The 25,444-nt window shown below is 44.8% G+C and overlaps 1 protein-coding gene across 5 annotated transcripts in view; it reads right to left on the bottom strand.

Annotated features, from left to right (window-relative positions):
- Positions 1-25,444, bottom strand: part of ANKRD29 (ankyrin repeat domain 29) — a 42,471-nt gene that overhangs the window by 5,703 nt on the left and 11,324 nt on the right. For 3 of the 5 annotated variants that reach the window (XM_057698311.1, XM_057698312.1, XM_057698315.1), the window contains 7 exons: positions 23,150-23,248; positions 20,084-20,182; positions 17,205-17,303; positions 13,934-14,032; positions 4,595-4,693; positions 2,611-2,706; positions 1,149-1,247 (listed from right to left, as the gene is read on the bottom strand). In XM_057698311.1, the coding sequence (XP_057554294.1) occupies positions 1,149-1,247; positions 2,611-2,706; positions 4,595-4,693; positions 13,934-14,032; positions 17,205-17,303; positions 20,084-20,182; positions 23,150-23,248 (690 nt within the window). Of the gene's footprint in view, positions 1-1,148; positions 1,248-1,505; positions 1,535-2,610; positions 2,707-4,594; positions 4,694-13,933; positions 14,033-17,204; positions 17,304-20,083; positions 20,183-23,149; positions 23,249-25,444 lie in introns of all 5 variants that reach the window. The other 2 variants (XM_057698313.1, XM_057698314.1) reach the window with 1 other exon arrangement.

The following is a 25,444-nucleotide window of genomic DNA, read 5'->3' as shown; positions in this document are numbered from 1 at the left end:
GAGGCACACGAGGAATTGCATCTTTCAGTTTCTCTATAAAGGTACTAATGTCTCCCCCTGCCTTACTTCAGTACTGGATGGCTTAGCAATGAAGACTGATCTTTTTAGGAGGTCTGGGTCCGAGGTGTAAAGATAAGGGAGCAATTGTGATTTCTGCGGGCTTATCACGCAGCCAGGCCAGCTAATGGAAAACAAATCCATGTATTTCAGGAAGAAATAAGCAGAAATGTTTGTTTTCAAGCAGTTCAGCCATAGGAACGGGGAAATAATAATTCCCCGTGCTAAGTGGAATGAGAATAAGAGGCACTTGGCATGTTGTTTAATTGCCCTTCTTAATGGTTTCTTTTCAAAATATCACAAAATGTTATATGGTTTTGGTTCTATCATTAATAAAATCTAACACAGTAATAGATGTTTATAAAAATTCAAAGAGTATATAAATATAAAGTGAGAATCGCTTTTCATACCCTCCCCTGTTGATAAGCACCCACTCCACTTCCTCCTTCCAAAGTTAGTAGTTCAGTGCGTTTTCTCCGGACCTTTCTCAGGCTACTCTCCTGCTGCCCCTAGTCTCTAACATGACAACCATTTTTTCCTGTGCATCCTCCTGCCTCCAAGTTTGGCTTAATTGAAAACTCAGAATTATTTTGAGCTATAAAAAAATATGGGTTGGTTTTACTCAACTATACTTCAAAAAAAAAAAAAAGGGTTGGTTTTGGAACAGTGGGACAAAGTCCTGTTAAAAATATAAAAGCAACATTTTCCCCATGCTGTCACCAAATAGAGCACAGGCAATCCTCAAGATATGAGTATCCAACTCACAGAGGATGGTGATTAAACTACTGGAACTTTGACATTTTTAAGACACTTCTCTGATGACAGAATACTTATAACCTTACTCCCCACAACCACTGCCCCCCCTCCTCCCCCACTGTTACCTGAAAATCAGTGATGATATAGGGATCTTAGTATAACTATCTGGGTCCAAATGTACTGCTCACCCATAACCTCTAATGACAACATTTTATGACCTTACTATGCCCAAGGATGAAGGTAGTGACTGGAGCCAGAGAGATGCTGTCTTGGCAGATGTTGCCTTATCTCTTTGCACAGGCACCGACAGTGGGAAAAGATGACTAAGACGGTACCTTGTTTCTCAGGGCCGGATCCGCCCCTGCTTCCAGGAGCAGTGCGACTGTCTTAATATTCCCGCTGAGAACTGCCACGTGGAGCGCCGAGGTCCCATTCTAGGAGAAAGTGACAGTGGCTGTCAGGTCCAAGCTCACAGTCACCAGCACTCAGCTAGGCTTTCCTCATGGACCAGCCTGCCCGGTGAGACTGCAATGCTGGAGCCTTGCTCATCCTCATCTTGCCTTTTCAGAGTCACATCAGCACCTAGTACAGTGTCCTCAGGGACACTGCGGACAGTCAGGATAAATATCGCCAATGTCCTTTTGCAAGTGAAGTAAGGGATCTGCCCAGTGTGTACACGACTTCATACTCACTTGGTCTGCTGTAGATGCATCAGCACTCGCTGTGGGGACAACAACAATGCTACGTCAAACATTTTTCCCTTAGGGTCTTTGTGCTTTTGGTGAGCACACTTCCCCAGGCTGGAGGAACAGCCTGCTCGCCTATGGGCTGAGCTGTCAGGCCAGCTTCACACACTTGGCATGCGCAGGTGCGCGGGGGAGCGACTGGGAGCTGCGGGGCTTAAGTAGGTGGGGTGAGGACCACCCCCGCCCCAGCCCTGAGTTGGAGCATCTCTGGGTACAGAGGGGCCTAGTGGACAGGCTGCTGACATTTTTATGTTTACTGCAAATATTTATTGACATAGGAAGCAGCTCTGTGTGGCGTGTAGCTGGATTCTGGGAGGGGAGAAGAGAACATAACAAACCTAACATAAGAACAACGGGCGTCACAAGACATCTGTTTCAGAAGGTACATATGTCTGTGAATAGTACCTAAACGCAAGCTTAGTTTTCAAATTAACTACTTCACATATATATGTAAAACACTTTCTGATTTTGTAGGCATATTAAATATCATACCCAGAGAAAAATATCTATTTTAATCCAAAATGATTATAACTTCAAAAAGGAGTTTGGGGGCTCTATTTTCTGGAAGACCTAGCCCTTCAGAATGACACATTCTCTGAGATGTCCAGATTTTGAGGCTTATTTCATTCCACCTAAGGTAACAATGTGGTCCTTTGCTCCAGATAATGAAGAGAAGGAATGTGAGTACCTGTCCCTTATGTTTTCTGGGACACAAATCATGTTTCATGATTTGTGGAGGATTTTGCAAATCTTCCAATGATATACCAATATGGTTGATTTTCCAATTTAGCAATTTCATTCTTGTCGTCTAATTATTCTTTTCTCTGGAAAACTAGGGTACCTACAGACTTTGGTTCACTCTTTTTATTACCTTCCCGTTATCACCAGTGCCCAGGAATCTCCAACATAAAGCAGTTGTAGGTATGTTCTCTCAAGAATACAATTAACCATGCAAATGGTACTCAGATTCTACTGCAGTCCTCAGCATGGACTTCTTAAATTTCTAATCTCTCTCTTTTACAGGTTAGTAAAATTTCTCTGTAGGTCTTACCTTCAAAATACCGAGGGTGGGTGAGAATTTCAGCAACTCCTTTATAACATCATTATACCCTTTGTTCGCTGCTTTCAATAATGCTGTTGTACCATCCTTTACAGAGAGAAGAAAAGAAAAGTTGATTATTAAGATATGTGTGTGTTGGCTAAGAATGAAATGTTCGTTGAGAACCAGGAATATGCTTGTCAGAAACAGGCAAAATGTGTAAATTAAAGCACAGGCCTGCAACGTCTCAATCTGAAATCCATTTTGGAGCATATTAAACAGTCTATTCTGCATGAAAGAATGCCAGACAAAATATGTGACATTATATTGTCTTAGCACCCTGCTGCGTGGGAATTCATGGTCTGCTAGTCCCTTAGAATAGTGGGTAAGGTTCAAGGGGAATTTCAGGAGGATATTTTTAGAACATAGACTAAAGAGGCATTCTCTTCACTTCATGACTTAGAAATTAATTGTTGAACTGTTTTTTTAAAGGTTTTTTTTTTTGGCCGTGCAGCTTGTGGGATCTTAGTTCCCTGCCAAGGATTGAACCTGTGCCCTTAGCAGTGAAAGCATGGAGTCCTAACCACTAACTACCAGGTTCTAATTCCCTGGACCGCCAGGGGATTCCCAGTTGAACTGTTTTTAATGATTTAAATAATTGTTAAACTGTATCTACTGGTTTAAAATTTTAAATTGCTTTTCTTTGTCCTTCCCATGTATAATCCCTTGCTCTAGTCTGTCCAGGGTACCTGCTTGCCTGTGGTAGTGGTGGTGGTGGGGGGGGGAGTGAGAAGGGGACAGATTGAAATCTCTTAAAAAAGAATGAAGAGGTAAGTTCAAATATTAATATTCAGCTCTGTCATCCTTTTCAAAAATTAATATTCAGCTCTGTCATCCTGAGAAGAGATTTTCCAATCCCCCCTTTCTCCTGCTGTAACACATCAGTTGCTCTATTTGGAGGATTTTGCTCACTGAGTTCTCCTGTAGTAAAGACAACACCCCAGCCTGCTCTAAAGGGTCAGCTGGAATCAGGGAGAAGATGAGAACAGAGGATTTTTCTTTTCTGACTTCAGAGATTGTGGGAAGGAAAAAAGAGAGAGTGGGAGAGAGGACTGAGAAGTGGTCAGGAGTGTGTCTTTTGGTTTCCCCTTTGTGGGCTCAGACTTGGAGAGGAGGTGAGTCACACAGGCAAGGGTTACATTAAGGGTGAAGAGGCTGATACGGTTAAATACATAGGTAGATAGATAGATAGATAGATAGATAGATAGATAGATAGATGATAGATAGCTGATAGATGATAGGTAGATAGATGATAGATAGATGGATGATAGATAGATAGATAGATAGATAGATAGAGAGATAGATGATAGATAAAAAAGTGAATAGTGTAGCATGGTCAGGCAGCAGGGTCTCCTCAAGCCACCTTTAGTTCCTATGGGGCAAAGGGACTGCTGTGGGACCCACCGAGGCACAGCCAATTGACCCCAGCAGAGGCCAAGTGGGCCGACGAGGGATGTGGTGCAGGGGTCTGCAGCTCAGGGAGCCGGGGCACCTAGAACCCCAAACCACAGACCCCGCCTGCCAGCTGCACTGCGGCCCAGAGACCAGCAGGAGACCCCGACTGACCAGCAGCCGCTGGGGACACATCCCCAAGGACCCCTGAGGTCCGGATCGCCTACCTACCCCCCCCCCCCCCCGCCCCGCCCCTCGTCCTCCCGGGTCATCCAGAGGTCAGCTCAGGTGGAGGAGAATCTCGAAGAATTCAACATTTTCCCCTTAGAGAGATTGAGCAGCACTTGCTAGGTTTCAACTGATGCAGACCTTTCCCCTGTTTTTCCTGCTAAAAAGCAGGTGGCGGTTGGGAGGAAACCCTGGTGAGTCAGAGACAAGATAAAGCTGCGTCTTCTCCGCACGTTTCAGCCGAGCTAAACCTGGAGGTCAGCGCTTCCCCGGAAGGCATCCCCAGGCGAGCCCGCGCGCTGCTCTCCGCACTCACCTGGCGGGCGGCGTCGCGCTCGGCCCCGCGCAGCAGCATCACCCGCACCACCTCGCTGTGGCCCATCTGCGATGCGATCCACAGCGGCGCCGTCCCGTCCTGCGGGGAGAGGACACAGCATCCACGCGACGCGGGTTACCGCCCGGGGAGAGCTCCCGACGACACACGACGAGGGTGATCCTAACCCACGCATGTAGGCTGGCATCTGGCCGTGCCTGGACTACTTGGGTAAACGCCAATATCCAGATCTTGGCTTATAAAAGCTATCTCTCGGCAGGCGCTTTCACCGCCGAGCGTGCTGCGGGGCTCCAGGGAACACGCGGGGGAAGCGGCTGAGCTGCACGCACCCCAGGCAGAACCAAATTCCACAAACCCAGGGATGCGAAGCCAGCCTGTCCTTCTTTTCCCCTGCCTCTGCCTGTTTGCTTTACCGGCAGGTTCACACAACACACCCGGCTTCCAGGGGCCCCCTCATTCCTACAGAAGAGGGGGTGATTTCCTCTGAGGTGGGTCTGAGGGTCAGAAAGCTAAAGACGTTGCTCCCACTCTTCTTCCGCCTCCAGACTCCCCCACAGCCACGTGGTTCTCACGGACTGTAATTTTGTGCGGGAAGTGATACTGTGTCTTCTGGGGGATGCTGCACCCTGCTGAGTTACAGCAGAGCCATGGTTGCAGTAATACTTCCTGTGTATCGTTCACCCAGTGACCCTTTTCCTGTGAACACCGGGCCATGAAGCTGAGGTGTGCTGCTCCAGAGAAGAAGAAGTGAAACGTCCAAGGGACAGAGAAGGATTTGACAGGAAGGATGGTGGTTCCTGCTGGACAGAATGGAAACTAGAAAACCTTCTCGTGTAGGAAGGAGGCACTAGAGAGCAATGGGGGAGGCAGGATCCTGAGTGTCTATGTTTTCCTCCTGCTCTGGATTGAATCTGGGTTGGTAAGCTAGGGTGCTAGAAACACCCAGATCAATTATGGTGAATTCCAGACAGGAAAGGATTTTCTCCTGTTCCTGAGACGAAACCCAGGAACACTGCAAGCCCCCTAGAAGAGCTCTGCCCTTGGCTGGTGCCTCACAGGTAAAAGAGAAATGGCCGTGGGAGCCATCTGGACCAATGTTGGACATGCCCCCAGTACCCCTGGTCCACATCCACCCAGAAGTCCCTGCTTGCCTGCGGGAAATCAGAAGTGCTGGCTGAACAGCAGCCTGGAGTGAGCCTGGGCTGGGGAGATAAGGCCACAGAACATCAGGGACACAGATGATGGCAGGGCCCGCATATGGTGGACCAGCTGTGACTTCAGGGGACAAGTGCAGGATGCTCAGGGACCAGGGAGGCTGACAAGCCAGCACAGGGAGCAGACACAAGCATCCCCACCCCCACCCCAATGGCCGGGTGACAGTCTGACCTCTGAGAACTTGAGTCACTTGGAGAGAAGGGCAGGAGGGAAGGAGAACTCAGATCTGACTAACCTGAACCTCAGACATAATTAAAGTAATGGGACTCAAAGAGACGGCCTTCGTAAGATAAGACTGACTTACTCATCATTGGGACTGCGGGCTGAAGAGCAAGATGATTCAGGCACAGGATCTAAAGTTTCACTTTCTGCTGGAGGATATCATTTCAGCTCCAATGTACTACCTGCAGCAGGCACAGGGTCACTGCCCACTGCTGTTCTGGCAAAGGGACAGAGGACCAAGACCTCTGAGCAAGGTGGTGGATGACGGCAAAATCAGGAGCCCAGAAGGATCTGGGGGCGCTGGGGGGGGGGTGGTCAGAGGATCCTGGCACCTCTGTGTCTTGGGAGGGGTATGGGGAAGAGGTGCTAGAACAAAGGATGGAAGAAGGCTAGAGACATCCTGACCTACTTCACACTCTGCAAGGGCCTCTTAGGAATATTCCTGAATCTGAACATTCTTTCCCTTCAGCAATATAAATAATCCCTTCATCTGTACTTTGAGTTTACAAAGCACTTCTACATTCTTTGTTTTATTGGATTCTCCCAATTCAGGATTTAACCAATAATTTATTTGTTCATTCAAACACCCAACAATTATTAAGCATCTTCTAAGTCTCAGGCGAGTACTAAAAACAAGACCTGGTCTCTGTTCTCAAAGCAACGCAGTCTAGTGGAGAAAAGAGGTGGAAATTTCAGTACGATTGTGGTGCCACAATAAAGTACAGACAAAAATGCCCGAGATGAACCCGGAGAGGGGCCCTCTTACTGCGTGGTGGCTACAGGGTCAGCTCCTCAGATGGGATGGTATGAGCTGGGTCTTGAGGGAGAACTAGGATTTTGCCAGGTGGGAGAGAGGGCAAAGGGCCTTCCATGTAGAAGGAAGAACATTTACAGTCACAAGGACGTGGACAGGCGTGGCTGGCTCAGGCGGGGTGGGAAATCCAGCTGGCTGCAGCCCCAGGGGTGTGGGCGGGGCCCTGGGGACAGGACAGAGAGTCTGGGCTCCACAAAGCATTCTCCCAGTCTCAGGTGCTGATGCACTTTCCCCTCCTGCCCGCTCTGGGTTCATCTGCTCTTTGTCACTATTGCCACCAGAGGGCAGGCAAGGAAAGGCAGCCAGCTTGCCGTTCCCCGTGCTTTCCTAGGGCTTGGCTGTTTTTAGTTAAATTCTATTAATTGACACTAATATGTGGAAAAGTGCTGCGAGGTGCCATGTTGGGAACAACTATTAACCCGCAAATGTTAGCACCTTAATTGCAACAGTCACTGCAGGTGGAAAAGGAAGTCACCACTTCCTGGTTGTGAGAACTTAGGCAAATCCCTCTGAGCCTCACTGTCCCCTTTTGCAAAAACGTTAGCCTCACAGAGATATCTGTGAAGGAGAAAACATACAGAAGTGTGCTGAGCACAAGAACTGGCCAACAGATGCTTAGAAAATGGTAACTGCAACTGATATTACTTATCATGAAAAACAGTAGGTAACTTAATTTGTACTTTTGTTTACAAAGCATTCCATGTGCTTTATTTAATTTGATTCTCCCAGTTACCCTGGGAGATAACTGATTGAACAGGTAAGAACAATCAGCAAAAATGAGATTTGGGGGAAATGTGTATTTCGTTACTGGTGCTTACTTCTCCAAAGCTGACTTTTGAACCCAGGAAGTTGAATGTGAATTAGAGCACTCCTGTCAGATCCAATTATTTATCAGTTGATTATTTAGTTTGTGAAGAGGAGAGGTTTTCCTCTTCTGTACACCTCAATTTCTGCTTTCTCATATATTTTCCTTCTATTATAATAGAATCTTCATTGTGATGATACCTTCATAATAAAAATGAGGACAAATAAGTTGATATAGCCTTTTTGTAGAGCTGTGGAGAGAACAGGAGTAGGAAAAAATCTGAAAATATTTATATGTTTTAAAATACCTCTTGACAAACATACAGTTTTAAAGTATATTAAATCAAAGAAATCATCATGAAGTAGAAGTTACAACCTCAGCAGCACTAAAAAGAAAGAAATAGAACATTTAGCTTGAAGAAGATGGGATTCCCGGGGGTTATGACAGCTGTCATTTACTATTTGTGTGCATGCCAAGCAGAAAAAAATTTAGACTTACTTTTCATATCAAGCGGTACACTGGCTCAATGTCAGAAAGGAATGATAAGGAGGACTGGTTAAAGACTAAATACGCTGATGAGGTAGTAATGAGTTCCCCACGCCTGGAGGGATTTGACAGTGGCTGGTCACCCATCAGCTTCTAGTACCTGATAGATGGTTAAATAGGGGACTTTCGCAGTTTCTTCCAGCTCTGTTATTCCCTCATTCCATCTGAGATAATATTTTCAAGTCTCCTCTAATATAATGTTATAGAGAGGTCACAGCATGAGATGGAGTATATGATGTGACTTGTATGAGACTAAATTTTATTTGGCCTTATTTAGGCTCCTCAAGATGATTCAGAAAAAAGAATTAAAACCATAAAACCATTCTCTCCCATGGCAATAAGTATATTAAGTGGCACTAGCTCTCTGCTTCTACTGCCTTCCAGTACTTATACTTAGGCCACTGTACCTGCTGGCTCGAGCCAAACAGCAAAGCAAGTCCTGGGGACCAATTCTATTCTAAGTTGGGGATTCAAGAGATTATAAGGAACCTCATCAGTAACAGAGAAGGTTTAATACGGAGACAACTTTGCTGCCGCCCCTGGAACCCTGACCTGGAGCCCATTTCTCAGGACGGTGTCCCTCCACTCTGTGTCCTTGGCCCAGCAAATGAGCCTGTACAAGATGTTACCAGATGCCTGCATTGCCCACTCTGTGACCCATTCTCCCAGCCACAGGTGATCAGACAGAGGATGGGCAGGCCAGCCAGTGCACTGTGGCCGGGAGGGCAGGGATGAGCGGCAACACTGACATAGCCACCCCAAGAGTTTGGGAGTCTGACCTGTAAACCTGGGGACCACAAACAAAGTAAGTAGGAAGAGGAAGCTGATCAAAATAAAAAGGAGTGGGGAGAGAGAAAGAGAGGCAAGAAGGGACTCTGAGATGACAGAGACCACTTGGCTTATGAGAGAAAGAGAGCAGCCTTGATTTCTGATGGGTTTTCTGTTCCAGGGAGGCCTGGATGCAACAGAAATGATAATAGTAATACCTAACATTTACTAGGTCCTTGGTGTATCCTGGCCACTGCATAGAGAGTTTTGCGGGGATTATTTTATTTAATCCTCACAATACTCCTATAGCAAAGGTACCATTATGATCATGATTTTACAGTTGAAAAAACATGAGACCAGAGAGAATAAGCAATTTGTTCAAGGTCATGCAGTTCATAAGCAAAACTGGGACCGGGTTTCACTTCCTTACCCACATCCACAGAACTACCAAGCTGCTCACTTCCCCCACCCCCAGCCCCAGCCCCGAAACCTGGCTCTGGCTCCCCAGCTGGCTCTTAGAGACCTCCTGGGACTGGTGTCCCGCCCAGAAGCCCGGGCCCTACATGGGAGCCTTGTTCCAGTTCCCAGTCACTGATCACCATGGCCTGCAGTTTTCCAGGCCTTCTAGGGACTCTGCCCAGGTCACAGGGTGTCCTCTTGCAGTCAACACACCTTTTCTGAGAGCAGAGGGCATACAAACAGCAGGGCCTCCCTACTGCTGTCCACTCCCATCTCGGAGACCTCAGGACACTGCACCCATCTGTTGACTCTACGTTGCCCTTTGCCCACCACTGGGTAGCCCTCCAAGCTTAAAACCTGGGAGAAAGGATGCTGTCTGGGTCCCAGCATCTCTGAATCGAGTCCAAACCAAGGCTTCTGTTAGAGAAGGCACTTTATGAGATGGCCTTTTGGTCAGGCTTCAAAGAAACGCTGATTAGCACATTAAGAGGACTAGACAGAGATGAGTGATGACAGGTCAACCTCAGCTCCAGGTAAACAGAGCCCGACCCGCGCCACTGTATAAAAGCATTGTTTTAATAGGCTGCATGAGTTAAGTTGGGAAAAGCATATGTCAAAGCATTTTGTTGATAGGAAAACAGACTAATTAGCCATCTCAGCTAGTGATTAAAAAGGTTTGAGTCATATCAACTCTACTTGGTGGGGACGCATGGAAAGAACTGAAAATGAGGTTTTAAATGACTGTGGGGACCTTCCCTGGACGTCCAGTGGTTGAGAATCTGCCTTCTAATGCAGGGGGCGTGAGTTCGACCCCTGGTCAGGGAACTAGATCCCACATGCTGAGGGGCGACTAAGCCCACAAGTCACAACTAAGACTCTACACAGCCAAAATAAGTAAATAAATATTAAAAATAATAATAATTTAAAAAATGACTGGATTTCACTTATGTCTGTGACTCTTGACCTCTTTAGGACAGCTTAGAAGGGGAATTTTTCAAGTTTCAAATCAGGGATTTCATCTTTCCAGGGATAAAAAAATTAAAAAATTAAAAAATTAAAGAATAAAAAAGAATTTAGTCTCTCTAAAATCTGCCCACAGCTTGCTTTATGCTTATGCTTCATTCTCACAAGAGTACTAAAAAGGCTTTCAGTTAGTTCTTCAGTGATAGAATTACAAGGAAAAGTCATTCCTACTACCGTTCAGATTCCCTGCAGCTCAGATCAAATGTTACCTGAATAATTTCAATGCAGCTTCGTTCACACCCTGGCACGGTGTACCATAAAATGTCAGGACTCCATGGAATGGCAAAGCAAAAATTAGAAATCAGTTGATGACTTAGAGGGGTGGGATAGGGAGGGTGGGAAGGAGTCACAGGAGGGAGGGGATATGGGGATATACGTATAAACACAGCTGATTCACTTTGTTGTACAGCAGAAGCTGGCACAGCAGTGTAAAGCAATTATACTCCAATAAAGAGCTTAAAAAAAATTCGAGATCAGATTTATCTAAAAATACTAAGAAATTAAACTCTTACTTTGTAAATTCAAGAATTTGCTGACAGTGAGTCAGTGTGTCAGCTGAGATTTCAGAATGACCATGCTACCACGTGCAGGCCATTTTAATGGAAACTTTTAATTAGACTTTTTAACCTCTTTATAACTTGTAGCAGTCAGCTGGGGTTGATATCACTTTTGCTGTATTTTTGACACTTCATGTTTTCTTGGAATGGGATTAAATATGCAAAGTTTACTCTTTTACAGAAGATAGAACTTGGACTTGTCTGACCTGGCTAGATAACCTTTAACTATAAGCTTGTGGAAGGCAGTAAAAAGATTACAGTGTGACGGTACAAAGGGGTTAGTACATTCGATGAAAAGGAAAAATTTCATTGCTTCCCCTGCTAAAGCAATTCTTATATAAAACACCTTTCCCTAGTTAACAATCTTTTCAGAGCTGGACACTCGCAATTCCAAACAGCTGTATTAGATGCAGTCATTGCAAAGGCATGTCACTTGCTCCTTGACCCGAGGGCGGGGTCCTCCCAGTCCCAGGCCGGGTCACCCACTTTGCCCAGGTTATCCTCACTTCTGGAGAATGGAAAACAGCTGCGGTGTGTTGCAGCAACCATGGCACTGCTGGGTTACTCTTCAGCTTCTTGGCTTTAATGTCATCACACGACTCAGTTTAGGTTTAAATGGACATAATTCAGGCAACATTTGAAATATGATCTCTTATGTCAACTTGGTTTTTTACAAACAGTACCTGAGGCATACAAATAATGCAACTTTACAAATAGATTTTTCGAAGTGCCAGATATACAGAGAGACTTGACCATCTTGATAATCTCTCATTTCTAAATTCACAGTGGTACCCTCAATAATAGCCTCCAATCTTATGCAATCTAAAATAACCAATTATGCAATCTAAACTTATGCAATCTAAAATAACCAATTCTTTCTATTAATTTTTATAAAATGAAGCCTCTGATTCAGAATCAATCAACAATTTGAAAATAAGAAGGACCAAAAGAAAATACTAAATTGCAATTCCCAAATGTCAACATTGGCAGGTATGGAAGTGCTATTTTTTTCTAAGAGCTTCCTCTCCCAGGAGTATTCTTGGGGCCACCCAAACCTAAGAACATCTTTAAAATTCTAAAAATATGATCTTACATTCACAGCAGTGTCTGGCACATGATAAGAGCTCAAGGAATACAGATTGAACATTGAATAAAACAATTATCAAAAATTTGGGAGCTTGAAGATATCAGGATCATTCTGTCCCGTTTTCTAATTTTCAGATGAAATTAGAGAGGTCCAGAGAGGCTGATTTACTTGTTCAAAACCACAAAGCTAGTTACTGGCAGAGCTGGATCTAAAACTCAGGATTCCTGACGTCAAGTCCACTTTGCCCAAAGGCTTTCTTTTCTCAGGTTCCTTATGCGCTTGGATTTCTAAAGTCTGAAGAAGCCTGGGGCCGACCTTAAGGTTCCCATAGCTATTCACTGATGAGCATACAGGCCTTCCCACATCAGGCCACACGACAGTGGGAACCTGCCTGTGTGTCATTTACTCGTAAGTTATCAGCTTGACTTTTCCTTAGAAAACTACCTTTAAAGCAATGTTACCTTAATCTTAAATGTTTTGTTAAAAACAAATTAGTGCAGAAATGGTTCCGATACAAGAGAGGCTAATTATAATGCCTTACACTTGCATTTATAAATGCAGCCTGTATTACCTTGTAGTCCTGTCCCTTTATGTATCAGTTAATTGATTTGCCAGATAACATCTTGCTTTTGGAAAATGAAGTCTCAATAGTGTTGTTATTGTGAGAGATGACGGTGCAGAACCCACTAATGAGTCCAGGAACATGGGCTCCTCTTTGACTCAGCACAAGAAGTGGTGGGTAAATGTGGGAAGACATTCTGGAACCTTTTTGAAACATTGAAAATGTTGAAGTATGTGGGCCGAGCGATGGGATTCAGAATGTCCTGCTTGGTGCGGGGCGTGGAGACTAATATCACCCTGTTTGGTCCTGAAGGATGGCTGGTTAGCCAAAGACGGGTAAGATTCCTCAGAGGAGGAACAACCTAAGACAGGCACAGCCGCAGAGGGGCCAACAGGGGTGGTGCATAGAGCCTTCCTTATATCACCGTGTTTGGCCCTGGAGGATGACTGGTTAGCCAGAGACGGGTAAGATTCCTCAAGGGAGGAACAACCTAAGACAGGCACAGTCGCAGAGGGGCCAACACGGGTGGGGCACAAGACCCCCAATATCTGAGAGAGGTCTCCTGCCCCCAGGGCTGTTTTGCTCTCCACACCCAGCTCAAATCCACACCTGCTCAGCTCGGACCCAGGAGGCAAACGAGGATCATTGCCCCAGTCATGTGAGGCCTTTGATTGTTTATGAGTGTAACCTGAGAATGATAGCCAACGAACTCAATAAAAGCAACCTGGGATGAGTCAGCAGGGCTCTTGATCCTAGAGGTCTTGAGTCCCCCGGTCCCATCTTTCTCTTCAGTCTGTGTCTGTGTGTTTTTCAAGCTTGCGGCACCTGTCACTCACCTCGAGTCGCCGAGTTGATCCCGGCAGGTAAAAGATAGGGCAGCATGTCAGCAGAGGGACTGAGCAAGGGCAAGGCTACCTGACCCGCCTCTATTTACCTATGTCCCAGGCTAGCCTACTCTCCTGACCCCAGTGCAGCCATCGTTTACTTGAACAGGAGGTGGCAGAGTTTGTACTTGACCTCAGACACCAAAACCCAGTTTTAAAAACACTGATTGGTGATGTCAGCCTGATTTCATAGGCTTTCGGGTGAGCCCAAAGCAAAGAACAGGGGAAACCCTAATCAAAGATGAACCTTCATCCAGTGGCAAAAGGGTTTAAAGACGCCCAGAACTGACTGGTTATCTTAGGCAGGTGCTGCTGCAAGACCGCAGACCCGCCCCGCCCCGCCCCACGCCCCACGCCCCACGCCCATGCCAAACATTACCTGCCTCGGCTGGTTGACTTTGGCGCCTGAAGACAGCAATAATCGAATCACATCCAAGTAACCTCCTTGGGCAGCAAGGAAGAGTGCGGTAGCTCCATCCTGACAGATAGCAAATGGAAAGTGTGAACAAACTGTCTTTCACATTTATTTTAAAATAAATTTGATTTAAAAATACATATATTTGATACAATTTTCCATTTTCGCGCCTCCCCCCCCTTTTAATCTGTGTGGTATTTTATTTTTTGAAGAATAGTTCTAAAACATCACACTAAGTCAGGCCGAAAGGTAAAGTTTAATACGGATGAGTTACAACATATGTAATGACTGTTCACTCTATAAAATCTGGGTCATAGAGCTTATGATATATCGTTGGAAAACTCAGGTTTTCCAAATAGCCATCATTTTCCTCTGTCTGCACAGATTTCTCATTAGCTGCCTTCTGCTTTGGTTGCTTGATCTCAGAGTCCACCCTCATTTATTTAAATTAAAAAACATACACATTTAACTGAGTCACTCTGCTGTGATTGGCATAACACTGTAAATCAACTATACTTCAATTAAAAAATTGAAAAAAAACCCCCAAAATACACAGTTAATACAATTTTCCATTGCAATCCTTTTGTCACTGAGCTAAATGTTAAGAAACAAAAACAAAATAAAGTCTGTCAATAAAAAACAAAAACAAACAAATCCTCCAAATCTACTCTGTGTGCTCTTATGAATCGGAAATGAAAGGTATCCTTTTATTTAGATATTCTCTACTCCTTTCTCTTTTGTGCTCCCTTATCCACAATCTCCCAACATGCAGTTTCCCTAAGCTTTAAAACACAACATGCTTTCAGAATACCCTCCCTGGTAAGAATGTTCATGAACTCTCTCCGTGCCAGCACACAGAGTCCAACAATACCTATACACACAACTAAGCAGTCCTGCATAGAAGCCCAAAGCAAGTGCTTGTTTCCAATTTTCTTTAGTTTTCTGTAGGAGATGTAGGGTGTCTACATCTCCTGGGCATTTCTTTTTTCTTGAAGGCATGTCATTGGTTCATTTCAGCAAGTACACCGGTCAGTCAAGAGCATGCCTCCTCCCCAGGTGCTCACTTCACATGGAGAGCACTCACAGGACAGGGCGCGCCTCATTACTTTCAGACCCCAGTGGAAAACTAGTTAACCCAGCTAATTACCCGCCTCCCGCCAGGAACACTAATCACATGCTCAAAGCACCTTCCCTGCAAGTCCAACCAGGCAGAGGGCGCTGAATTTCCAGTTGGTGTCAGCTGAGCTGCCAGACTCCCCCCAGGCAATCATTGAAAAATTAATCAGCCTGTACAGATTTACTTTTTTGGCCGTGCCACTCGGCATGTGGGATCCTAGTTCCCTGACCAGGGATCAAACCCGCACCCCCTGCACTGGAAACGCAGAGTCTTAACCACTGAACCACCAGGGAAGTCACAGCCTATACAGATTTTTAAGCAGAGGTTTGATATGGGGATACAATTTTCAGCTGATCCTTAGTATGTTGCCACAGAAAGTCTTCCCTGCCATTAGAAGCTGATAACTCTTAGGAATTTTCCAAAACAGATCTCAGTGCATTGGATTTTTCACTGTGCATTACAAAATTCTGTTCCTAGAAGTTTTTAGGAATCATTGACTCTCCCTGCCCTCCGCCCTGTATTTCAACTGTTGTTAATGGAAGCATTTATATTTGGACTGTTTAGGGAAGGGTAAAAGTCTCAACATAAAATGGAAATTCTGGTGCATGAAATTTCTACATCATCTTAAAACAGAGAGGAATTTACCATGGGAATGGAATCTCCCCAAACTCTACACTTCTAAAATTAAGTGCTGCCTCAATGAGCCTTATGGAAGAATGGTATCTAACAGTACAAATGCTATACCCACAGTCAGTGTGGACTGCTGACTACCAGTGGCAATGCTATGAAACCCACAACCCATTTTCCTTTTCCAAAGACCGGGGCTCTTCCTATTCAAACTGCACATACATGTACTCATACACAGTCTCAGATGCACTTCACCATACACAGCCGAAGAAATACAGACCTGCTGACCCATTTCTCAGACGTGGCCACATGTCAGAGCCACCTGTTGCCCAAGCTGTGCCCTCAGAGACTCCAGCTTAGCTGGTCTGAGGTGGGACCAGGGAGAGGAATTTTTTTTTTTAACGCTCCCTGGGTCGTTCTAACGGGCAGCCACAGTTGAGAATCACTCCTTCAGACCACAGTCAAGTAGTTCCGTCATTGAACCAGGAATGCTACAGGCTCAAAGAGTGGTAACAGATTTTGAAGTGCAAAGGCTAAGGCTAGTACCTATGGACTTCAAAGAGGCCTGTGATTTGTCAGAGGTATCGTGTAAACTCTGGAAAGGGTGTCCAAATGGAAAACTTCACACCTACACATCTCATTACACGTCTATGAAAGTATAGTGTCCCTGGGCATAGGGCTCATGTCTAGTGCTATGATAGCCTAAAATAGCGTTCCTAGATCATTGGAAGTGGGAATTCTTCCACCCTTCACCATGAGACTGTCAAGTCACTTCACCTCCCCCATAGTTTACTTTTTCCTCCAAAACAGGAATAACATTGGCCATAAATCCTACGGAATTACAGCAACCATTAAGAGTGCCTGGGTGATGTGCTAACTGCCAATTAGCTGCAAACAGACCCACACTGGCAACGGATGCCTTTCAGGGTCGATGGCGCACACGTGTTTCAGAGGTCTTCATCTACCTGTCCTCACTTCTCTTCCAAATAACTTGATTTCTCCTTTTTTGTGTTCTTCCTCCCAAATAACTTTACGACAGGAGGATTTAGTTTGGTTTTCAGCAAGTCCATAAGCTGGGCTTGTCATGTTACAAATAAGTGGGTATCACATGATTTTTGCAGCTCTTAATTACATAGGTACATGAAATATATGTGCAAGAGATTTAAAAGGGCAGAGCAAAGATGGGTAAATAAGATTTTGTGGTTTCTACATAGAAAAAAGCTCATCCGGGGAATTCCCTAGCGGCCCAGTGGTTAGGACTCTGCACTTCCACTGCAGGGGGCATGGGTCTGACACCTGGTCGAGGAGGATCCCACATACCATGAAGCACGATCAACAATAACAACAACAAAAAGCTCATCCAGTTAACTTGATCTTTTTTTCCGTGATGTCTCAGATGCCACTTTCTGGCATCGGAATTTAGACTGTGATGCTATGTGTGATGAGGGAACGAGCACGTGTCCCCCGAAAGCCCCCCTGAAACACACTCACATAAAGTTGGTCGTGGATGTTGGCTCCGTGCTTCAGCAAGGTCTCCACCACCTGCATGTGCCCATACTGACTGGCGGCCAGCAGGGCAGTGCCCCCGTCCTGCAGTCATGCAAAGTATAAACGCGTTAGAAAAGGGCAGGTGCGAATCTTACCAGACAGATGCTCTTCACGTAGTGAGAACTTTGGGAAAGAATTTCCCATACATAATAACAAACTCACTTGCCCTCTTTTCTCTGTTTTACTTTTTCTTTATAATGATGGCAGAGTTCCTCTTAAGGACATCATTATGTTGTACCCTATGATTTTCCTGAGATATATTATAGCTGTTTGAGTAAGTTATAATGATTAATTTAGAAATTTCTCATGTCACATGCAGAATCATCTATTTGCCTCTCAATAAAGGAACAAAGAACAGAAAGTCTGTACCAATCAGTCGTGTCTGGGATCACCAGAAACATCTCCTGTGGTTTTTGGCCAGAGACCCAACTGACAAATGTTGGCTTCTCCCTGTGGGTCCGCCAGTAGTAGGCCTCTGAGATTAAAGTGTTTTTAGGAAGTAGCCCTCTGGGGCCCCTGCCTTCACGGGACGAGACCTGCATGTGCTGAAAGCGGGGACAACTGCAGCGTACTCCACGTGCTTCTCACTCTCCTACTTTGCATTTTCCTTTGAGCATGTGCCAATTTGTCCAGACTGCTTTTAAAATGTGCGCACTGGGACTCAACAGAGCACTGCAAAGTCGATGCGGTCTGATAGGACACTCCTTGCTTCCATTGCCTCTGCTTTTATCTCTGCGCCTAAATTAGAATTAGCTTTTACGCCAACTGCACCACATACTGACTCACTGAGTTTGTGGTCAACTGAAACCCTTGATGGTTTTTCTCAGGTGCTGGGCTGAGGCTTTCTCTCTCCCCTCTTAGGGCTGTAGCACTGTTTGTTTGGCTCTGTGAATGGGTGTGTGCACATGTGAGCTAATTGTAAATAATGCAAGAACGTGGAATCTGGTTGTAAAACACAAGTCATAAACATAAGATAGTGTGGTTTCTAAATCTGGGCAGGGGGTGTTTACTCAAAATGCCCACCCTCGGAGCCCCACCCCACTCAGATTTCGTAGGTCTGGAGTGAGGCCCAGAAATAGGCTTTTGACCCGTCATGAGAAGTGACTGTGAGGTGCAGGTGGCAGTTGGGCTTCCCTTGGAGAAAAACTGCTGTATGCGGTCCTGCATTCACAGGCAGACAAGAGGCTGGGGGATGCACATGGCTCAGAAAAGCTTCAGCGAGGGATGGACTGTGTGCTGTGAAGAGCTGCGTTCTGAAGGGTGGGGAATGGAGGAGAGTGATTGGAGGGCTGAGACCAACGGGGGTGGAGATGCGGGTACAGGTGGGGGGGGGGTGGGGGGCATCAGGAAATTGCTTAACAGCAGCAATGAGCACCAACTTATCCAAGTTTTATTGTTAATCTTCCCAGCTCTTAGCCCAATGGGTTCAGAGAACAGATAAAACATGATGATCGTCGTAGAAGAGCTAGTACCTTTTATTTTTAAAAAAACATATTTGGGGGGGGACATAGGTTTAATTACAATGAGAACAGTTGTTGACACAAAGTTAGTTTTGAGGACAGAATCATATTAAAACCCAAAGCCTCCAGACACTGTCTTCTTCCCATGGAAAGCTCTTGGCCACCTGCAGTTGACCTTATGGAAACATGTGGAATTGCCTGCCCTGGGCCCGTGTTCCATGGATTTCTGGGACAGCACAAACTGGCTGGTGTACAAAGGCCAGTACTAACTTGTTAGCCAAGAAGAATGAAGAAGCCCTCTGGTCACACGGGATCATTTGATTTAGTTCAGAGTTGAGTCTGAGGTCTGTAGAACTTTACTTTTTATTTTTAGTTGTATCACTTTTATAATTAAAAATAAAATGATAAATTACAAAATATGCATACACATGTATTTTGGATTACTGTATATTATATTCAGCATGCCTCGGGGCAGGTACTCAGTCCGACAGCAGGTTTTAGAAAAGACAGAAACCCTTTCTGAAATTCACATCTACTTAACAGTTCTAACGGGGAAAAAAATCACTGGAAACTCCCTTGATGTCAAAATATCACATACAATGAATTATGAAAACCTAAAAGTTTCCAATTAGAGCAAATTTTCAGGAGTTTTTTTATGACTAGGCCAGAAATAAGTTTTCAATTACAAAAATATGACAGCAGTTCAAATTCTTCTACTACAAAACATTATCATGAAAAATCACATTGTGACCACAAAACTGATGTTTCTGCAGCCTCAGTTTTCTTATTCACATGTCAAACATAAAGAATCAATGACTTCTTTAAAGAAAGAACCACAATTCCTTGCCCAACTATATAAACTGTAATCATATGTTGTATGTTGCAGTGAGAACATCTCAGAAAGTAAACTGCCTGCCAAACCCTCCACAGAAATCTCTCAGGTTCACTAGGATTGGCTTAATACTTCCAACAATCCTATCATAGCACTGGGATTAACCTTGAAACAGAAAAAAACATATGAAAACCGGGAAAGTTATAAAGCACCTGCTACTATATCCATCTTGATAACAGAAGTTAGTGTCCCAGAGTAGAAAGCTACCAGTACAAGAAAGAATTTAAGCCATTCCCTCACCCCAAATTCTCCAATTGTGAGTCCAGAGTAAAAATGTCATGTTTTGAATTGAATTTCTAGGACTGCCCCTGAATCATTACAATTTAACCTTGTGAAACACACCTTCTTAGGCTTGAAAATCTTGTAAAAAGCAAAGCAAAAACTCATTCTATAGCTGAATATTCTATAAAATGAATATTCTTGACTGCTGAAATTCTTTGACAGGGATAAAATCAAGAAAATCCTCTTACTTTGGTCCTAAATTCAGTGGATGCTCCAAATTCAAAGAGAAATCTCACGACGTCATTATGTCCTTGCTGGGCAGCAAAGAACAGGGCAGTTGTACCTGACTGAGAGAGAGAGAGGCTGCTTTTAAAAGATATTTGGTTACTTTACATTTGATTTATATGCTTGCAAACAAAACAAAATCCTTGCATATAAACTTCCAGCCTAGGAGGTGGCCACATTTGAACAGACTGTATTCCTTGTTCAGATAAGTGACCAGTGTGAAGGATGTTGGGTTCCAGAAACCTTAGGATGTAACAAGGTCTGGATGAGGAAACTGGGCTAGAATAGGAAAACGCTCATCTTTTTTTTCTTTTTTTTGCCATCCCATGCGGCATGCGGGATATCTTAGTTTCCCCGACCAGGGATCAAACCTGTGCCCCCTGCAGTGCAAGCACGGAGTTCTAACCACTGGATTGCCAGGGAATTCCCTCATCTTCCTAATAGACATGAATTTTAGAGACTACCAAAGTGTGCAAAACTCTATGTGTCTAGACAGCCGATAAAGAAAACAATGCCAGGTACCTCTTCAGGAGACAAATATTCTGATATTGCAAAATGGATTACAAATGAACAGAGAAAGAAGTCTGCTCTAAGCGTCAGTTCCACAGCACTGCCAGGTACTCTCTTCCAGCCTCCAAAACATGTGGGTAAGGTCAAAGCCTCTCTTTTGCTATTTTTCCAGACTAGCCTGGCTCAGGGAATTCTGTGGATCACCGAGGAACTATACACCATCGTTATTTGAGCCACACAGGTTACCTCTAAACCCGACACACTTAAGTCTTCAAGGGCCATTGTGTTCAACGAACAATGGTTTTCATCTCCAAGAACATCAGTTGAGCACTTGGTACCAAAAAGATAAACATAAAAACCATAAAAACCATACACTGGCTGGAAATCAAACAAATGCTTCTCTTTCTTCTCCCAGCTTCTCTCCGTTGTTCTTAAGAGATTTTTGTGTATGCTGAACTAGCCCTTCACGATAAAGTTTTTGAGTAAGCAGATCTGTACTGCATTGTTTTTATTAGAGAAAATCTGTCTTTTCTTTAAAGTTAAAATAAACAAAGGCTGTAAAGCAGGGAAAAAAATGAAAAGTTTAGGGAAGTTTTAAAGTAGAATTCTAAATGGGCCCAAACGTTTTCCTTCCAGAAGAAAATTAGCTCCTAAAGTGAAAATGACCTAAAACAATGCTCCAGTGTTGTGGAAATTGCTCAGAAGAACCTATCTGGGAGGAGACTGGATGGATTTGCGGTAGTCTCTGTACTGCTCCTCTTGAAGTCCAGGCTTGCTGATCAGGGGTGTGGAGAACCAGCATCCACATTCTATCCATCAAGGGTCATTCTCCCACAGTCCACGGCCAAGGTGACACCCATAGGGGAGAGGGAGGGAGGGACTTCTAGATGCCCCGAGGAACATGCAGACCTTACACATGGTGCATCTTAATTTTCTCCACTCAGGGATAGGGGTCCAGCCTGGGAGAAGGGCATGGTGCTTGATGCCAGTTTGGTTGGTGAATCATTCTTTCTGAAACAACTGCAAGGCAGGGCCTCTGATTAGAGTGCATCAAGGAAAACCAAGCCCTCCTGTCCGGTTTGGAGCTTGCCCTGGGATGCCCACATCAGGTCCGAGTCCCTATGGACTGAGGTCACGTTCACTCTAGGTGTGACCTTGAATGTGTTGCCACAGAGGTGAACTCACAAGCCCTGGACTGGCTTGGAAGTACATGCAGCCTCCCCAGACCTGAAGCCCCAGCCTCCCACTGCTCCTCTGCATGGGACCGAGAATGGGTCCTCTGGCCAGATGGGACTCCCGAGACAGCCCTCGAATAAGTGTGAGAACAGGCTTACATTTTAGTCCGATGTTCACCACATGGCTTTTGGGGGGAGAACTTATTTAACACATGATCGGTCAGAGAAGTCCTTTGCAAACACAGCTTGGTGAGGATGGCTGAGGTAGGCTAGTCAGTGAGCCTGCCTAACAACAGGTGGGTGACCCAATCCTTCTAAAAATATAATGATCTCTATGAAAATCCTATATCTTCTATAGCATCTTATCCCAAAGGAAGAAGGAAGAACTCATTTAGGTTCAGGGTGAAACATATGAGTGTTTAAGGAATGTGGTTGGAGGTTTGGTTATGTCAGATGCAACACGGGCCTGAGAACATCTGTTTAACTGAAGTACAACCAATGGTCCCTCTCAGGGCCTTATTTAGACACAATATGGTCTGCAACCTGGGTTTTCATGTCACATAGAAAAAAAGCAATGATTACAGTCGGTTCTCCATATCCATATGTTTTACATTCGTGGATTCAACTAACCACAGAAGGAAATGTTAAAAAAAGAAAAATTCCATGGGACTTCCTAGGGGGTGTGGTGGTTAAGAATCCGCCTGCCATTGCAGGGGACACAGGTTCAATCCCTGCTCCAGGAAGATGCCCTCTTGCCGCGGAACAACTAAGCCCGTGCGCCACAACTACTGAGCCTGCACTCTAGAGCCCTCGAGCCACAACTATTGAGCCCATGTACCCCAACTGTTGCAGCCCATGTGCCTAGAGCCCATGCTCCACAACAAGAGAAGCCACTGCAATGAGGAGCCTGAGCACCACAATGAAGAGTGACCCCAGCTCGCTACTTGCCACAACTGGAGAAAGCCCGTGTGCAGCAATGAAGACCCAATGCATCCAATAAATTAATTAACTACAAAAAAAAAGAAAAATTCCAGAAAGTTCCAACTTTTTTTCCCCATGCACTAGCAACTATTTACATAGCATTTACATTGTATTAGGTATTATAAGCAATCGAGAGATGTTTAAAGTATACGGGAAGATGCATGTAGGTTATATGCAAATACTCTGTCACGTTATATAAAGGACCTGAGCATCTGTGAATTTTGGATATGCGGTCCTGGAACCAATCCTCCGAGGATTCAGAAGGACAATTATACTCTAGTCCTTCTTAACAATTCACTATTGTGTAAACCTCACATCTCTGTCACCGGCGTTATTCTTATTCACGTGCAAAACCTGACCTACCTCTCTCTGGAGGTTGATGTCAGCTCCCTGGAGGACGAGCTCCCTCACACAGTCTATGTGGCCAGCGTAGGAGGCGACCATGAGGAGCGTGGTGCCGTGCTGGGTGAGGGAGAGACAGATGAGCAGTTAGGCCACATGACACCAGAGAGGAGGCCTGGAGAAGAGACTGCAGACGTCAGCTCCTCCCAGGTCTGAACTGAGTGCAACATCTCCCGCAGTAAATAAAAGTGCCTCATGAATAATTTTAGAATGCAGACCAGCCAGGAAACAGCAAAGTGACAACTTGCTGAGGCTGGAGTTTTCAACTGAAACATTCACTCACTTGCATTACCCTCAGGAACACAGTCCAAGTGAACCATGGTTACTGCATTTGGAGGCAGCAGCGATGTAACGCCCTCATTTTATGATCCTTATTAAATGATTCCAGAGCCAAAACACTGTTATTAATGCAAAAAAGCAGGTGAAGTGGTACTAGTTGGTTTTCTGAGTTTAGAATTCTTTACCTTCAAACTGATTCAGGTAAAGATGCAATGAGAGACTACAGAAGTGAGAGCCAGAAGCCTGGGGTCCACCTCTGTCATCAACCAGCAGCATAACCCGGGGCACACTGCTCACAATCCCTGGGGCTCATTTACTTCATCTTTAAGATGAGGAGCGGGATGAGACCATTGCCAAGGTCTCTGCCAACTTTAAGATTCAAGGACTTGAGACATACCACCTGATACGGACCCTTCCAATTCAAGTGGACTTTTGTGGTTTAACTTGCAGTTGTTTTCCAAGGGCTCAAAATTGTAATCTGAACCACCTCCTCTGCATATTCAGCAGCCTGCCTTTGTGGAGCAGATGACAAGAGACAGAGGGTTCTGCCTGTGAGGAAGGCTCACTAGGTACGGGGTGACAAGCGACTCTCAGAAGCCTCGTGCTATTTACAGCTGCGGGATTTTGTAGGAAGGCAGTATAGTTCAGTGGTCACTGACAGTATGACTCTGGGCTGGTGACCTGACCTTTCAAAGGCTCATTTTCCTCACCTGTAAGATGCAGAATAATAAAAGTATCTGCCTGATTAAATCAAATGGGAAAAAGCGATAATTCAGGCAATGTGCTTAGCATGGTAAGAAATATTCAGTAAGTGTTAGATATTAAAATAATATTATGATGCCTCAGTAAATGTTAGGTTATTGTTTTTTGTTGACTTGTGTGAATGACAATCCTAATTTTGGGAAAGTCTTGTTTGCTATAAATAAAAAGTACAGGTAGAGTCAAAAAAAGTTAATGGTTTCATACGAGTGCTCTATGATGTTTTTCTACCCCATGTGACCCCCATATTTGGTATTTGAGTATAAGACCTTACTGTTGGCTGTACCAACCATCCTTCAGGGGGACGCCTTCCCTCATGTTTTTCAAGATTAGAATAGCAAACTTGGTGTTACTAAATTCCTCTTGAATGCGAGATCATTTTTATTCAGCATTCAGACAGAAGATTCCCTGATGTAAAGCCAGTCTGAACAGACAAGCTATGAATGTATCCTTTACACGAGAGGTAAGAAAATTTTTTCATCATGAGTCACGCTGGTCTCAAAATACAAATCAATCATGAGTTAGAGGAAGCATAGAGCGCTTAACTTGATATTTTAAAAAGAAAATAAAAAATGTTAGGCTCACCTAAAGTAAGGAAAGATGAAGGAAACAACCAAAATGCTTCTTTACAGATTGTATTTCACTTCTACGTGATGGTCAACCAAGAAAAAGTTAGAGGTTGGGACAAAGGAGAAAGAGAATAAGGAAGAGGGATCTGTGGATGTATCAAGCTACACAAAGCTGGAAGTCAGGAGAAAGTCACACGGGGTGTCTGAAAAGGGGTGACTTTTAGAAAAAGGAGTAAAGTGGTCATCAACATGGTCAGTGGGTGAGGCCACAATGAAAACGGGCCCAGTTCTGTCCAGTGTGGCCCTGCTGCCTGGCAAGACCCAATAAGACCTGACAACCAGTTCACAGATGCCCAAGACCCCATATCAGTCTGGGTTCCGGCAAAGAACAGACGGTACATTCAAATTGAGATAATTTAATACAGAGACTATTTATAAAGCTATGCTCTGGATGCAGGGAAACTACAAAGAACAGGACAGGGAGCAAGTACAGTGGGGCTGCACTGCCAGCCCAGGGCCGAAGGCGTGAGGGGCAGGTGGCGGCTCGCAGGATGGAGAGCGTGAGGGCGCTGCTGCCAGACAGGACGGGGTGGAGGGCTGGACTCCCCAACATCCCTGTCCTCCCTCCCTCTGATTCCTGTCAACACTC

This window comes from Hippopotamus amphibius, chromosome 11 (genome assembly GCF_030028045.1).
Source record: "Hippopotamus amphibius kiboko isolate mHipAmp2 chromosome 11, mHipAmp2.hap2, whole genome shotgun sequence".
Classification (NCBI taxonomy): Eukaryota; Metazoa; Chordata; class Mammalia; order Artiodactyla; family Hippopotamidae; genus Hippopotamus; species Hippopotamus amphibius.
Note: the sequence above shows the minus strand (reverse complement) of the source record. Positions and strands in the feature narration are given on the sequence as shown.